The 18369-nt window shown below is 33.6% G+C and overlaps 1 protein-coding gene across 1 annotated transcript; it reads right to left on the bottom strand.

Moving 5' to 3' along the window:
• Positions 1–472: 472 nt before the first annotated feature.
• LOC149530479 (vesicle-associated protein 4-1-like) lies at positions 473–5495 on the bottom strand. Its single transcript, XM_089811535.1, has 7 exons — positions 4373–5495; positions 2498–2568; positions 2256–2337; positions 1943–2085; positions 1449–1526; positions 1177–1299; positions 473–986 (listed from the first exon to the last, which is right to left on the bottom strand). Exons 1-7 carry the CDS (start codon positions 4608–4610, stop codon positions 927–929), a joined length of 795 nt encoding a protein of 264 aa, XP_089667661.1. The 5' UTR covers positions 4611–5495; the 3' UTR covers positions 473–926.
• Positions 5496–18369: the final 12874 nt, after the last annotated feature.

The following is an 18369-nucleotide window of genomic DNA, read 5'->3' as shown; positions in this document are numbered from 1 at the left end:
CCACGGGAATGAATGCTTAATCAAAGAAAGCCCTCACTTCCCAACTACAAAAACAAGCATGTATTCTTTTTCCTTTCATCTTTGTTAAATTCTCAAATTAAAGAGCACTTTCAAGAATGTGAAATATCTCAAAGATGGGAAGTTGGCCCCATTGTTAAATGACTACCGGAGAATTTTATTAACACAATAATAGCAACAAAAGAGTATTCGTCTCTGCAAAAAGAAGGAACTAGCAAAATGACATGGGTCGTTTAATTTGGCAAGTCCCATATTGGAAATGTCAATAATTTGGTGCCTGAGAAGCATCAGTGGTCACAAAATATTGCAACGAACAATATAAACGATATGAAGGAAACTAAATTTCCCAATGGTGTAAAACTCAGCTAAGCAAAAAAATGCATTTATTAAAGAACGAGTTCCTCAAATTGAGTTCCTACTTATTGTAAGCCACAAATGATTGGACGAGAACAAATGCAATAATCAAATATAGGATTATCCAAAATAAAAACAAATGCTACAGGGTTCCGTTCCAATTGAAAATACAGATGATACGAACAAAATAAAATACAAACTTCTTAAACTAGAATTTGTTAGAACCATGCAATTCCATTGCACTCTTGAGTGATGGAATCGAAGTCCAGCAAAAACTAAAGAAGCACAATGATGCAATTTTGGGTATTGTTGAATTAGCACTTACAATTAATTGCAACGTCAGTTTGCAATGGCAAACATTATATACATACAAGATTCTCTTCAAAGATCACTGCATTTGACGACACATTGTAGCTGGATGCAGTGTTTTGGCTTCTATACTGTGATGTCTAAAATTTTATTTCCCTACATCTTCTATTGAAGCTCAAAATAAAACAAGCATTAGACCTTAAAAAAAAAAAACTACGAATTTCCCTGTAAAAGTTGTAGCATGTTCACCCAGAATCCGCTACTTCGCCTTGTTGTTTAGCAAGATATTTCTCTCTCCGTTCCTTCTGCATCACAGCAAGAGTTTATTGCACTTATTATACTCCAGAATTGAACTTAGGACACCATATGAAACATTAAAAGCTTTGAAAAACAGCTATTAAGGTATGAAGCAGGTGAATTTGCTTCATAAAGCTATAATGATTTACTTATATCAGAAGGCCGAGACAACACTTAAAATGCTTGGAGAATACCCACCCATTCATCTATAACACCTTCTGCTGGAGCAGGTGGTTTTGAAGTTTTGTCCTCCTGGGGCTTTTTACGTGCTTGATTATTGGCATCTGCTTCTATTAGACGTTTTTTCAATTTGTCCAGCTCCTTAAGAATAATTGGGTTATAAAAGCATTAGTCATAAGCAATCCTAAAACTGTGTTTTTCCCACATCTTAGAAACAACCAAAAAAGAGTAACCATCATATGGCAAATATGAATGGCATGCATGAAAAGAATAGGTCTTTCGAAGCTTACCTTGCAAGGACGGTCAGGATCAAGAAACACTACGCGTAAAACTTTCTCCACTGCTATCAACTCCTTGTTCTCTTCAAACTTGAAAATTTATCATAAAAAAGAAATACAATAATCATATTCCAATAATAAATTAAGCATTCATATTTCTTATACTTCATTTGCTGGCATTTAATAAATGTCCATCATGAAAGTACTGAATACTGAGCTAATACAAGATCAAACAGCGATCCACATTTATGTTAACAACTAAAGATCAAAATAACAGCTTGAAGTCTACAACCTTAAACACATAAAATTCCTTAATCATCTTCACCAAACAACAGATCTGTGTGAAGTGAAGCTAAATGAACAATCCTCAGCAGAGTCCACAAAGAAAAAAGGGTACAATACTATATTTCTAAATATAAATGTTCATTACAAATAAGAAGATCTAACTTGAAGGGGCTTTTGAAAACTAAAAATTCCAAGAGTTTTACAAAGAGATATCATCATACAAGTTCTGGAGTATATTCAACACCATCCTTCACTTTCAAGCTCACAATCTTGAACTTATCCTTCGTTTTCCTTTCCTTCGACTTTTCTGGCTGCTTTGGCTTCCCTTCTTGAGAGTTTTCTGGCTGCTCCACAAATTTTACAACTGCATCAAATTTTTCCTGTCAGAAGACCTGTCATTTAGGAATGCTAAAAGAAATTTAAACAATGGTTAGAAAGATCAAAAGCATAATGTTGACATCAACACCCAGTAGCTTACCAAGACATAGAACAGTTTACATGGAAAATCAGAATTTCTATGCCAACAATACTTACCACTTGTTGTTATTGATTCATTTGGAGCAAGAATGCCATTCGGAGGTCGCATAAAACAGCTCTTGGGAGCATTTGTCTGGAACTGGAAATACAATAACAGGAGAAATTAATAAAAAAATAAAAAAAGATTGCAACAAATTATCATAGCTTTTAAGAGTCTCAGGATTGACAGAGAACAGATCAGAATTTCCAATTCCTAATTTGTTGCTTCTTATGCTGCTCCTAAAACTTCTTATACTTACTTTGAAAGCTACAAATGATCGACTGGCATTCTTTATCCTCACGGCACTGGAAACTTGCTTCCCAGGCTCATCTGTAAATATCAAGATTCATGCGAAAATGAGAAAAAAATGATGTTTTCTCAACTTTGGTTGATTCCACAGCCCAAGTAATTTTGGTATTTTGATCCATCTCAATAGACCCTCCTAGTTCTTGCTTCCTTACTAATCCCTTTTTAACTGCGATCCTAAACAGTTATAGATTTTAAAATAGACAACTAATCACCAAAGCTACTAAGCCTAAAGCAAAAACAACATGGCAAGACAAGAATCTGCAGTTATATTACAAGTAAAATAGCTGCTGCACATTATCCCAAGTTTGATTGAGCCTGCAACCTACGTTAACTTGTATTTTCCTTAACCTTCTTGAAATACCACTTGTTAGTGTCACCTCATATGTCTCAATATTTCAAATAATTCAATAGCACTTGCATATACCACAACAAAATAATGCTATTGATTTCCCAAGCAAAATAAACAAAGTTATGCATGCCCAAGTTCACTTGAATGCACTATAAGAGATTTAATTTCCCATTAACCTTTTTGATAAAATGTTTCAATAATAACTCAATTTGATTCTATATTTGAATATGGCTTATACATAATCAAATATAATGCATTGAAAACAGAAACAAGAAAAACAACAAAAGTCCGCTGTAAATAGCAACTTTGGTTTTGAATTTGAAATAAAAAGTGTACTTTTTAAAAGATTGTTGCTGATAAGAACGGCCAGCTTTTTGCAAATCCTTTCAAATCTTCTTAAGTCATTATGTGACCAACAATCATCTATGTAATTATTAGCTTACAAGTTTTTCTTCTTCAATCTAGACATGCTTGGATGGGATGAATGTTATCTTATGTAATTGCACTTATCAGCTCAGAAGATTTTCTTGTTCAATCTAGGGCATGCATGGATCTTGGGATGAATGCAATCTTATGTAATTGTGAGATATCATACTATTTTACTTAGGATATTAGGTGAACTCTTTGTCTTGGGCAGAGAGAGTGAAACCCTCTAGATGATTTCACTAAGAGAGCTCCCAGCCTGCAAGTGACCTCAACAATCCAACCTGGTGTGGCGACCTCAGCCCAAATGACAACTCCCAAGTTAAACAGATTTTACAAAAGCCATTGCGAACATATGGCAACTTCCAATTTAAACAATTTTTTACCAAAATAATTAGCCAATGGAGAAGGTTATTATTATCAATCACTTTTCCTTTTGTGAATGCTCCACTATTTTACTATTACACAAGTTTTTTAACAAAGCCTAACCTAACTCATCAGCCAATGGAGATAGTTAATTATATAACTCATTTTTCCTTCTGTAAATGCTCCATTTTACTATTAGACAAATCCCAATTTAAACAAATCTTAACCAAAATCAGCAGTAAATGGAGACAGGTTTTTATATCAGTCATTCTTCCTTTTATGAATGCTCCAATTTACAATTAAAAGAACAATCTACACTTACATGCCCAAACATATTCATGGACGTTACAATCTACTATCCATACAAAGTAGAATTTCATTGCAGGCAATGGAGAGAGAAATTATATCACTCATTTTTTCTTCTGTGAATGCTTCATTTTACTATTAGACAATTCCCAATTTGAACAAATCTTAACCAAAATCATCAGTAAATGGAGACGGGTTTTTTTTATATCAGTCATTCTTCCTTTTAAGAATGCTCTAATTTACAATTAAAACAACAATCTACACTTACATGCCCAAACATATCCATGGACGTTACAGTCTACTATCTATACAAGGTGGAAATTCGTTGCCCAAAATCAATAGCAAACGAATGGAAGTCAGGTTCGGAGAAGCTAAACTTACAGAGAAAATAAAGCTTCTTGGCAGGATCAAGCCGGAGCCGGCGCCGAGTCAAAAGGCAGGATTTTGCAACCGCCATCAACGACTGTTGATTCTTGGCAGGAGAGCGCCCAGTGCTGCGACTCCTAGCAGTCCGTCGGTCCACAGGCTTCTTCTGCCACGTCGGCAATCCACACAGCTTCCACCCAGTAGATGCCTTTCTTTCCGAAACCTCACCCACAGCAGACTCGGCTGACGCCATTTGGAGCCCGATCTACTCAATCCTGCTATTCGAATCTATTGGCAACCTATATTTTCACCCTTTTCACTCAATGCTACACACAGAACCAGAAAATGACAGACTGGAAACCCTCCCTTCAAGATTTCAGGGGTTATTTACATAAAACTTAGAAAAGCCTTTAACTCGGCTGTTGATAAACCTATTTCCTCCTACACTTCTAATAAACCACTTGAAAAGGCATTAAAATTGCCGCTAACAAGCTCTTTGGCTTCTCACAGCACAAAACATTGCTTTGAAGCAATCTTGCCAAATAATCAACCTAAGATAAATCATACTCTCGAACTGAAAGCAACAAAACCTCGAATTTAGACGAATTCTCCATTATTTAAAGCAAAAGCCTCCTGCAAGTCAAAACTTTACTGCAGAACAAGCTTTAAGTCGAAATTTTCCATCGATCTACTCGGTACAACCCGACGCCAAATAATCCCTCCTTGTCGAGCTTATATGACAGCTTCTCCAGGGTTTTTTTAAGCCAAGTGTATATTTTCCCTCAGTCTACAGAATAACTCAAATATACGTCATAAATACAGCGTAAATTTTACACGTTTGCCGAGAATTCATCGTTTCACAACGGAAAACATGCCCAAAAGCTTTCCCCGATCGAATCGGCCCTCAAAACACTCAAAATGCACGATTTGACGCCAACGAGCACGAAATTCCTCCAAAATACTTCAATTTCTGGCTTTTAATTCCTCCGCCCATACGAGAATTTTGCCCTCGGAAGTTTGTTTGATCGATTTTACCTTCCGTTCCATGAACAACTAATTCCTCTCCCATGAGAAGTTTGCTGCGGACTCGAATTGCTTTTCAATTCTTCGTATTATGATTTTCATATTACGCAATTATAATTCATTAAAGATCAGATAAAATATGATTTATATGATGTGGAGTCAACTATAAACTTTTAGGGTTAGGTACGTACCTTGTGGGCTTCTAGCCAAAAGGAAAGGACATGCTACCTTCATGCCCTCTAATTTTGCCATTTTGTTTTATGTTATATTTCCCACATCCACTATGCATACATAGCCTTACTATTTATTTCATCATTTGGATTACTAGTTAATTTATAGAGTTGAATTTAGATATTTTATGCCCACTTGATAGTCTATGTTATAGGGTTTTGATTAAATGCTAAGGTTCTACTTTAGTAATTGTGGTTTTGATTTTATTTTATTTTGGTTGACTTTTATAGTATGGGTATTATTCATTGACTAGTATACAAAAAGTTATTCAATTACCAAAAAACTAGTATGTAAAAGGTCTTGAATTTTTCTTTGTGACGTGTATTTAATTGTAGCATTTAAAATCATTTAGGATTGTTTATTTTACAAGAGTTAAAAATACTCAATCATAATTAAATTCTCAAGTACAATAGCATTTGTAAAGGTTAATTGTTATTAAAAAAAAATCTCATACTATCTATCTATAGCAAGCAAGCCTTTAAATTCTGAGTGTAAGTAAAATTATAAACAATTGAATACCAAAGGTATAAGCTAATTTACATTTTTCAATTGTTTTATTTCAATTTCAACTATTATTTTCTAGTTCTCATTTAATACACATTTGGGCCTTGGATTTTTTAATCTAGGGTGTAGCTTATGCCCATGGCTATACAACCACGAAAATGCACTTCCTTTACATTGCTTTTTCAAACTTTTTAAAAAATATTCTAAGTCCTCTCCTTCGTAAGGAAGTGCATTTTTGTGGCTGTATAGACGTTGTCGTAGCTTATTTTTCTTTTGTTTTGAGGAACCCATAACTTCCACGCCTATCATTTAGGATAGATGTTTTATTTTTGCTTTCAATTATGTCTACTTGCATTTCTTATTTTTCAAGTCATTATGTTTAGCTTTGCATGTGCAAGAAGTTCCTAAGAGCTTTATGTACCCTTCGATAAGATACTAGGTTAAAACCCCATCTTATCACCACGACTACCTTTATTTTCTATTTTTTATGTTTAAGAAGGGAAGAATGCTTTTGATAGAGTTATGAATCGATAAGGTTACAAACAAGGGACCTTGCCGCTATTTAAACAGACATCAATACCACATAGTGAGGTTTGAACCTTGATGGAAAAGAAGAACATCACCATAACTTAACCATCACATAATGACACTATCAACCAATCTATGGTATATATTATTTATAATAAAATATTTGATTTTTTATTTGATTTGCTTAAACCCCTTTTTGTAATTTATACATTTGGTAAATATTTTAATTTTAATTTTCTTGTTGCATGGCCATAATGGAAAGGTATATCTATATCGTAGCAAATTAAAAATGTGCTAATGTTTAACCATAAGCACATGAAAAGCTTAGATAATTGAAATCTTTTCCAAAATTAGAACACAAAACTAAGATTGATCAATTAACCAATTTTGAGGGTTGATCCCACAATAGTATGTCTCGCTTGTGGAAGGCCTAATATTTGCATGAAAATACATTCTTTAAAGAAAGTTGAATCATTTAAAGCTAGAAGATTCTATCTAAGGGTTGTGATTGGAAGGTGTTAAATGAAAACCTCCTTGAGTAGAAGTTCCCTTTACTTAAATTAAACATCCAATAGAGTCTCCTACGAAAATATTAGAAAAATGTAATTTTATTTTACTTGACAATATATTTGTGGAAAATGTGGTTTTTCTTTAAGGATCAAATGGTGTCATTTAGATTTGTAATTTTGTGAAGAAATTGTCCTTAGTATTAGCTTTCCAAAAACTATAATATGTATTGCAATACCAATTTTTTTTTATAATGAATGTAAATCCTTAATAAGAAAATAAAGATCTCCTTTCAAGACATTGAGAAAATTAATGTTGTTGGGATTTTTGCTTAAAATCTATTTCTCTTGAGATGTTATTATTTGAACAATCATGCATCTACTAGGAGAAATGTATTATAGAATAATATAGATTTAAATTATTGTAAGAACTCATTCAAATTTAATAATGAATATATTATTTAACCAAAATATTTGTATAAATAAAAATTTAGTTTCATAATATAATTTAAAAATATATATTTTATAATTTATAGTAAAACTCATGTAATATATAATAATTTCACTCAATCAAACATAAAAAGTAAAAGATCACATATATGATTCTCTAAATAAGTTAAAATTACAACTTCTATATATATATACAAAATGTCAAAACTTATTTGGTTGTGTCATGCTCAAATTGTTGGTTGTTTGTTCTGTCTCATCGACACTAAGTGAAAAGTGTCAAGACTTAAGAGATTAAGTAGGTCATCACTTGTCTTCTTATGGATGTGGCATTAATTAAAAAAGTTTCAAGATCACATTTCAATTGATTATGTGTCATTAGAATGTGTGTAGTCCTCATCATACGACATATTTTATTACCAAAATTATATAAAAGTGAAGTGGATCTAACTAACAATCTCTAATATTTTTGAGATCACTCACACATCATTGATTTTTCAAGATGATCGATGATTACCCATTTGGCAACATCTTATTGGTGTCTCAAACAACTCATATTATTGATTTAATTATTAATCTATCATTGATTTGGTTGTATCTTACAACCTCTTTACAATTTGTAGAATCAGTGAAGTAGAACTAATCTTATTTTGAGATTTATAATTTATTGTTGATTTTCTAAAATCTATTTATGTGACATCGAAAAAAAATTTGTTACATTATATCAAAGGGTAAAGTGCACAGTTTTGAATCTTTAGATACTCCACACATCCTTGATCTTTTATGTGATTACCTTGAACACTCAATTAATAGATGGGTTTTTTTTTTAAGTTCTTGTCTCATATTTTGAATTTGAATTCTAGAAGCCACATAAAATAGATTAGTTGCCTCTTTTTTTGGCTTAATAAGGTGCAACCAAGGTTGTGCTAGCATATATTAAATATAAAATAAATAAGTTACAATAAGACTATCATGCAAGAAGCATAGAAGATTAAAGGTGATAAAGAGAAGCAAAGGTCCAAAGGAGAGAGATGAATCTTAACCATAAGGAAATGAAAGAACACAAGCCAAAACTTAATCAACATACCAAAACTAAATTAAAATTTTCTCTTGATAGAAGAGCACCCATATGTTGGAAGTTTAATTGGGAAACTAAGATACTAAGAAGGGGAGCTAATCAGGATCTATAAAAAAATTATCCTTGAAAATAACTTTATTGCATTCACCATATTGACCATCTCATATCTAGTTTATGTAAAACATAACTTGTAAAATCAAATGTTGTAATAGATCTAACTATGAATCACATCCATGAAATATAAACACATAACACAAAAAATTTGGTTACCCATAAACCCTCCAAGGTGAAGGTAAAGCTAGGGTAGGGATGACACCCATAAATCTTCACTACTGTAGTAACAAAGTTAATCTATTAGGGTTATAATTTTGATCACTTTTGATGATCTAGTTTGTGAGGGGTTTGCTCTACTAAAAGCATTTAAGATTGTTAGGTCTTACCTTGTTAAAGGATTTTACACTTACAATGAAGAAAGGACTCTATTAGGAATTTTACAATGGTCTGTTAAAACTACTCTATTAAGAGATTAACCTTGATTCAATCTATTAAAATTGACTTAGTACTTGATCCTTTGGTCTGCACTTACAATTGCTAATTATAGATCTCCTCCTTCCAATCTCTGATTTGATCTCCAATCTGATGTCTAGCTCTGCTCAGTCCTTCACTGCTTCATTAGGTCACTAATCTTTGTTCTCCACAAATTTTGCATGCACCATCCAAATCTTAACTCCTTCATAGAATAATTTGCTTCCTTTGCACACTTCATAATCCCTTCTACATAGCTAACTCCACACTTATGAAAAATAAGGTTTGGATCTACCTATTTAAAGAATTTTGTAGAGTCTTCTAGATGCTTCCCTTTTTGCATCTTCATCTGATCGATTACTCTTTCCTCATAGGGATCAGTGATCCACATCAAAATGCATAACAACCTTTGTAACAAACTCCACAATCATTAAATGTCGTATTCATGTCGATTCAATATGGTTTACTTGAAAGTTTGTATCATTCCAGACTTTTATGTTCTCTCTATGTTACTCAGCACTCACTATCTTTGATGCTCGATCATTGTTGTTCTTTGTTTTGTTGCTCGACCTTAACTGTGCTTAGTTCCTTATGTATAACTCAGCATCTATTTTCTCTATCTTCTCAACATTCACTTGGCACAACTTATATTGAAAATATTTAGTGACAAAAGACTTTCTCAACTCCTATAGAACATGACATTTACATGATAATTTACAAGTCTTTACATGACTCAACCTATATAGTGTTGCTAGGTCGTAGTGATGACTGACTAACTTTTCCTTATATATGACTAAGTGTTTGACACTAGTAGACAACAAGACTTAGAGATACTAATAATCTCTCCCTTTAACATTATTGGCAAAAACACTTTGTCATGATTACAACTATTTGGTACAAAATAATAGTACTCACATTAAGCATATGACACGATTCTTATAAAACTTCAAGACTTTTACACAACACAATATATAATATTTTAAATGACTCAAATCAGTCTGGTTGTAGCTTTGCCATACTTTGTCTATTTTTTGACTTTCTGATCTTTGAATCTCATCATTCTCATGTACACAAATTCCCACTTTGATTATTTCATTTCATTTCTCCCTTATTCTTTCAATCATTTATTTCCCCCTTGTTTTTGACACTTATGTTTGTTGCTTTTGTTGTTGGGGTTGTGAGGGTGGAATCAAATTGTATTTTTCAATGAATGGTTTATGAATTTGATTGATCATATCAAGTGCATGATCCCATGTGGTTCTTGTTGATTCCCAAACATGAACCTTCAGTTCCAAATTTATTACTAAGTCAATTGAGGTGTCAATAATCAAAAGATTATGATCTCTTTGCACTAGATCCTTTGTTGAAATGAGCTCTCATTGCATAACCTCCAAATGAGGTATCAACATTGATTGTATAGAGATTAGTTTGGCCCTCATTCTACTATCTGTTGTTTGTAGCTCGACAAACCTCCCTTGTGCAAACAACAATCTATTATAATGCATTGAGCTTGATTCAACTAACTGGGAGATATATCCTCCTAGTTATTTCATGTCATCTTGAATTCTCATTATATTTATCTAAAATTCATTTGTAAACCTTGGCATGTTACAAAGTATGTTGTATAGATCTCATATCTTCTTCACAAGTTTCTCTAAATTTTGTACAAGTGTCTATAACTAAACTTTTCTAACTACAATGACAATAGAAACTTTCTCCAATACTCTCTTCTCAAATTTCTTTTTAGACTAGGCCATAAGTTTTTCATTTGCCTCAATATCTTCAGTATTGATTGTTTCAACAAGTTGTATCAATTAAAAGATAATGGGGGCCTTCTCATCAGTGGTCTGGATATCAAAAGCATCAACAAATATGTCTTTGATGTCATGCAACACTTATTTATATTGATGTTCTCACCTCATCTCTTCTCGCTTCTTCTTCCTTGCTAAAATTTCATGTAAGATGATTGTTTTCTCAAAAGTGAGATTGGCTAGATCCCAATTTGGTATATCAATTACTTCATCTAGACTAATAGTATTATCTGGAGAACTATCCTTTATCTTCTTTCCTTTACGTTTCTTTGGAGTGTTCTTGCTCAACACTGCTAGAGTAAGAATAGGTGATGGGGTGTCACCACTCGACCTTTCTTAAACTTCAGTGCTTAGAAAAATAATCATAACACTCGACACTACATCCTTTGTTTCCTCTTCTTCTTGTCCAATCTCCTTATCTTCCTCATCTTGAGTGTTGGAAATATTATGATAGGCTAAGTTACTGAGAGGGGAGGGGTGAATTAGTCACTAATAAAACTTAATCGTTAATTAGCTATTAATTCTTCATGTGTATTCTAATCTAATTGCATGCATGAGAAACTGAAAACATTAAAGCATTCATAACACTTTGACACATAATTTGGTAACCCAGAAACCTTATAAATAGAAAGTAAAACTGGGGTAGGGATGATACCCACAAGCTTTAGTATTGCAGTATAAAGTTGGCCTGTTAAGGCTTACAATGATTACTTCTGATGGTCTGCCCTATTAGGAGCAATAAGGATTGCTAGGTCCACCTTGCAAAAGGATTTATAAACATACAATGAAGTATGCACTCAGTAAAGAGATTTACATAGTACTATTAAGTCTACTTTGTGAAAGGATTTGATTGATCCAACTGTTAGGATGAAACAGTAGTTGATCTTTGATCTGCAACTTGGTTTGCTAAATGAGATTCCTTTGAGTATAGTAATCACCTTGCTATAATAGATAAAGCTTTGTTGCTTCTTATAATTTTGTAGCCTTTGTAATTCACTCTTTTTCTCTTCTTTTCTTATTACATTACATCATATCCTCATATTGGATGTGATACAATATGTTACATATACACCAATCCAATTAACAAATTACAAAGTAGGCCACAATACAAGTTTAGACAAAAATCACAAAGTCGGCCCAACTGTAGGAACTTGGGTTCTGAAGACTAGCTCAGTGAGGTTTTGATACTTGGCATCCACTATCAATGCTTGACATTGTCATGCACTCGATAGACATAGAAGCTCAGTCCATCCTGATCACTTCCAAGTAGTCTTGAACTCGGTATGCACTAGTGACTTAGTGAATACTGTGAAACTCAACATATAAACTGAATCACTTGATTCACACTACATAGCTTGGTCAATGCTATCACTACGAGCTTGGTAGAAACTGAGTCACTTGGTTAAAAATGAGTAGCTTGGTTAACACTGGACTCATATCATAGTAACTGTGAACTCGGTAAGCATTGCACAATTCAGTTTGCATTGAGAAACTTGACATACACTAAGATACTCAATTTATACTACTAATCAATACCTTGGTGGTAATTGCTTGGCGCAAATTGAATACTGTGCCTTGGACTCGGTAGCAATCGTAGAACTCGGTAGATACTGAAATGCTTGGTTAATACTATTAACTGTACATTGTGCTCAGTAGATGCATACAATCTAAATAAGTGTATGTCACAAATAAAAAACATGGTTGTAATGTCAACAATCTCCCTCTTTGGCATTAGTCACAAAAACACCTATCAGTCAAAATTGAATTCAAAATTATCCATCACCTTATGTCTCTGACTTGGTAGAGTATACTTGTTTTGAGATTTTTCAAAATTGGTTTTGTAAGAGATGTTCCTCTAAGTATCTCTACATGAATAATATTATAATACTCCCCATACAATATACTATACATCTTTTCACACCTGATATTTACATTTCTCCTCTTTTCTATACATCTGCTCTACAATATACATCTTCTCCCCCTTTTTGACATTAATACAAAGATGGATGCTATATATATTATATAGTAAAGCCAAAATGTGACAAGAAATTTGAATGTACCTTCAAAAAAATCACCAATGTCTTGTCCCAATTCTTTTGCAACACCTTGCATGTGTGCAATGCAATTTTCCACTTCTACTCATAGTTTTATCATGTGTTCTGCAATGGAGAAGTTGTTGTCATGGATGAGCATTTTAGCATGTGCAATGTGTTTCTGCAATGCATCCATGATTGGGAGAATCATACTCTGCATATCTATCAATGTAGCTCTTATTCTTTTCTCTTCTCTCAACAATTTTTCCTACATATCAGTTAAGAATATGATCTTGGTGTAATGGGTAGAGCTGTAGCTTGGGTCAAGTTGCAAATGTTGTGCACTTGCCTTCAGATCTTCATCAATCTTTGATAGTTTATCTTTTATTTCCTTAGTGAAATTTGAAATATTACAGAGTTTACTAAATATAGAAGATACATTGTTGCAAGAGGTCTCCAATAAGCCTAGAATAGTAGATAATTCTACATGATGGATAGCAATTTTTTGAGCAATAAGTTCCAAAACCTTATCCTTAAACTTTTTCTCTACACTCTACAACAATTTCTCTTGTCCATTTAAATCATTATTGAACTTTTGGACTACCTCTACTAATTGGTTCAAAATTGGTTGAGAAGTATCAACTTCTGTATTTAATGCCTTTGCAAGGATATTCTTTGCATCTTTTATTATTTGAAATTCCTTGTTCCTCTCTTCTCTAAGCCTCTACTACTTGGCTTTCTTCTGAAGAATTTCTCCAAAAACAAGCATCTGATTAGGATTGAGATTTGAGATGTCCGAATTTGGAATTACAATCTCCTCATCAAGATCTATGTCTTTTTCCTTCTCTTTTCCTTTACTCAAAAATCTTATACTTAGTTGAGACTTGGTCTCAACTATCTTTGTACTTATTAATTGCATGCTAGGAATGGAAATAATTGTAGAAATAGTAGGACTGTCTATAGATATTGTACTTACTACTGAAATACCTATAATAGAAATACCTAGATTTACCAAAACTGATGTAGAGGGAAGTGTTGGTTGCTCAAAAGGTGAAGTGTTTGTCACTTTAGTCAATGAAGTACCAAGCTGGATAGGTGTAGAGGTTGATTGAGTGCTTGTGCTAACTATGTTTGTCACAATCAATCATGTTGAAGCTTTCTCTAGGCTTGATGTTTTCAGTGCCTTGCTTGGAGAATGAGGAAGTGAGGCTATGACTACTGCAGCAATTTTCACTGGGTCAGTCTCCTCTATATTTTGTACATCTGTTAGATCTTCCTCAATAGCTTCCTGCCCTCTTTCCTCTTCATCGTCATCTATATTGTCAAAATGAGTAACTTCTTCATCATCAATTTCCTCATCTTTTTCTTGTTCATCATCACCTTCATCCTTGTCACTAACATTGACAACAAAATTGCTCAGCTTGTGAAGAAGATAAATGTTCTTCCATGTGTTTCTAGCATTCCTTACCACATGTTCAATGTCATTCAACAATATAAGACAAGTGTTGAATCTTAAAGTCAGCTTTTCTTCATTTTTCTTTAGAGATTCCTTTACCTGCTTGTCATCTAAACTCAGCATGAGTTGCCTTAGGGTCTACTCATATATGTCTAATGTAGTTTTCATGGTATTCTCCCATCTTGGCTTGATCTTCACCATTAGATCACTCAGAAGCTATTGAACGAGTTTTTCTAGGGAATACTTCCATTTACCCATTTTAGTCATTTGTACATCTTCTATTCACCTTTGCTCATCTACAATCCTAGTCTCATACTTTAGTGCCTTAAAATTTGTAATGCCTGATCCTGATTCAATATCTTTTAGTCTTTCCTCAAAAGTAGGTGGAGGCCTCTTGAAGATTACATCTCGTTCTTTATTCGCTTTCTTCCTAGATGATCTTTTAGTAAACACAACAATAGATACCTTGGCAGGCTTGGTAATACTTACCTTACCTTTCTTCTTTAGTGGCTCTTCATCCTCTAATTTCTCTTCATCTTCTACTTCTTCATCCTCAATATCATCGCCTTTGCCTTCAGTTAATAGAAGAGTGGAACTAGTTTTCAGTTTGGCAATTCTCTTCTTTCCTTTGTTGGCTACCTGAGGGAGTTTGATTTCAAATTCAATTCTAGCCTTTGCCTCATCATAAGTGCCAAAGTATGTAGCTTTAGGGTCAACAGGCTCATAATTCAATGCCTCAATAATGTCCTTGGTTTCATCTATGTTTATCTCATAACCAATAGGTTTTATCCATAATATCCTTGGTCTAACTGTCTGGATGTATGCTTTGTCACTATCAACCATGAAACAAACATCATCTTTGTAGTCTTCAACTAGTTTCTTAGGAATCCTAAATCTATTATTCATCTTCTCTTTGAATGCATCAAAGTAGTTGTCCATAATATTTACATAGTTCTCTCTCATTTTAGCTATATACTCATTAATCTAATAAAGAATAGGTACATCCTTTCTCAAAACTATTGTACCTTTAGATGGGAAAAGATTTTGCACATAGAAAAATAAACAAGTCAAAAGTGAATCAAACTTACATGGATTGTTCTTGGAAGTTCTTATACTCTCCATGTTCTTGTTGAACTGATTCAACATCAACTTGGCAAGGTCAAGTAACAAATTATTCTTGACCACTTTGTATGCTAAATCCATTGCCTCACATGACACGTTGTTCAATATGCTCAAGCTATAAATCTTGTGAGCGATGACATGTATGCTAAACTTAAGTTCCATGTCAATAACACAATTGATCTTCATTCCCTTTCCATCCCACTCGGCAAGGGTTTTCTTCTCCAGTTCCTAACTTAGGGTTTTAGTCATTTTTGCTTTTGTCAACATGGGAAGACCAGTAATCCTATGGATCATCTTCTTGGTTATCAAAATAGGTTGTTCCAACGATAGTTGACCATTGTGCACACAACTAAGAATATATCTTATTCATTTTACTTGAAATTCCCATGGCATATGCAGAATGTGAGTTAAACCTTTAGTTTCAAGATGTTGATGTTCTAGTTTCAACACACCATTAACTCATGATTCTTTCAACAATTCATCCATCTCTATTGTTCCAATATCTTGAATAACACATTTAAAAAGAAATTGGATATCATTGATTAATAGTACCTTTGGTGGAATTTGTGACTGCACTCTACTCAGATCTAGGGTTTCAGCAATGATAAGACTCAACTTAAAGTCTGGTGCCTTCCATTCCATGCCTCAAACTACATTGTTTGAACCTTTCTTTTACTTGCTACTGGTGGATGCCATCTTTGCTCCGTAGGGTTTGAGAGAATACCAAAGACAATTTGCTCAAATTGCTTGAAAGCTCTAAAGATCGCCTTGCACAGATAGCTCTCAAAAATTTGCAGTAAGAAATGACTTTGATTTTTCCCTTTTTCATCAAATTTTACCATAAATGCCCGATACGATTGTTTTCTCAAATGACAGACTATCATCCACTTCACTTGTATTGATTGCTTGACAGAGTCTTCCATGACTTGGTAACCACACAACAAATATAGTAGCTCCTGACCTTGCTCGATAGGGTCTACAACCTGACCTCACTTGGTAAGGTCTACAACCTAAACATGTTGAGTAATTATTGCATCTTTTACTCGATGATCCCTTTGCATCTTGAATGCTGATATGGATCTTTCATTCTACTAACCGGAACTGATGTGAGATATATTCTTCAGTATCCTAGTTCTAGTTCTCCTATGAGAGATCAAGTGGAAATGGTAGAGTCACCCAATTCTTGAGTGACATTGTCATCATTGCTTGAACTTGTATTCTTAGAAGATTTTGGAACCCATTATTGTCTCATTTGCTTTATGATGTTATCAACTTTTGCCTTCTTTTCATCTTCAATTCTTCCAGTATTCATACAGTTCTTGGATTTAGATGACCAAGTTCTACTAGGTACAAATAAAATATCTTCTGGTAGTGTTTCTTGTCCTCATGTGATGTTTCACACAATTTATTCCAATGTGTCCAAATTCTCCACAATAATGACATCTGCACCAAGTGTTATAGTCCCAACAAATATAGCTTTCACAATCTATTCAGTTGGGATCAATATCTTAGTTTTGCATTCTAAGGATTTGTGCCCATGCTTCTTACATTTATGACATTTTCCTTCAAAATTAGGTTTCTCTTTGCATTCATTTTCCTTATGACCATGTTGATTTCAATTGTAGCACTTTCCATTGAATTTACCTTTTCCATTGCTCCAACATTTGTTTGATGCATGACCTATCTTCCCATAGTGACTACAAGTAGGTCTTTGATTCTTTTGAGCTCCTTGCTTGGATGATTCACCTATTGGAATTATAGATGGAGTAACTGAGGCGGGGGGGGGGGGGGGGGGGTGGTGAATCAATTACCACAAAAAAAAATCCATAGATCCCTTAGATGTCTTAAATAACTAGTTACTGCTGATACTCGGTAAACACTATATAAATGTTGTAACTTGATAGATTAACTTGTTACTAATCTTCAAGCATTCATAATTATTAACATGCATGCAAAAGTAAATAACATGAGCACAAGAGACACTAGATTTAATGTGGAAACCCAATATGAGAAAAACCACCAAGTAACTAGCTACCAATTTTCACTCTTCTGAAGTGAGCCCTGTTAGGAGCCAACCCTGTTAAAGGTTACAATACACACTATTAGGTGTGACCTTGTTAGAGGATTTAATCACCTTGTTAGGAGTGGCCTTGCTAGAGGTCTTTAGAACAATTCAACTGAACTGTCACCTTTTTAGAGGATTTACAAAATGGCTGTTAAACCAACTCTATTAAAAGATTTGAAATCACTACTACAATGGTTAGAAAGTAACAATGAATTGACCTAAATAAGATGCAACTAAATTTGTTGATTACAGATCTCTATTCTGCACTATTAGATCCTTCTCGATCAAATATAACTTTGCTACTCCTTAATGATCTCTGATCATCTTTCAAAATTTGCTCTCCTAATAATCAGTCCTTCTTCTCATTCACATCACATCAAATCACACACACTTAGAATTCGTAGCTTGACCTCATATATATACCATTCAGATTATCAAGTCAGCTCATCCACAAGTTACATTTACCAATAAACTATATATCAGTCAGTTACACATATTACATTAAACAAATAAACTTTATTTTACAAAATAATGGAATCCTTCTTTGGCCGACCCTACTCGGTAAATACTACTTCCAAAAATAATTTCTTGAGTTAACCATCTCAACTCGGTTAACACTGTAATTTCTGCAAAATCCTTTGGCTATTGAGTTAACTCGGTAAGAACTAAATTCCCTTGTCTGT

This window comes from Cupressus sempervirens, chromosome 11 (assembly GCF_028749045.1).
Source record: "Cupressus sempervirens isolate cs-2001-9-10 chromosome 11, ASM2874904v1, whole genome shotgun sequence".
Classification (NCBI taxonomy): domain Eukaryota; kingdom Viridiplantae; phylum Streptophyta; class Pinopsida; order Cupressales; family Cupressaceae; genus Cupressus; species Cupressus sempervirens.
Note: the sequence above shows the minus strand (reverse complement) of the source record. Positions and strands in the feature narration are given on the sequence as shown.

Excerpts from the sequence above, each read along its gene's own strand:
- LOC149530479 (XM_089811535.1), bottom strand. The coding sequence starts at position 4,610 with ATGGCGTCAGCCGAGTCTGCTGTGGGTGAGGTTTCGGAAAGAAAGGCA. Across the intron at positions 2,086-2,255 it reads TGAATCAATAACAACAAGTG|TTGTAAAATTTGTGGAGCAG; the intron begins GTAAGTATTGTT and ends AATTTGATGCAG. Across the intron at positions 1,300-1,448 it reads ATCCTGACCGTCCTTGCAAG|GAGCTGGACAAATTGAAAAA; the intron begins GTAAGCTTCGAA and ends ATTATTCTTAAG.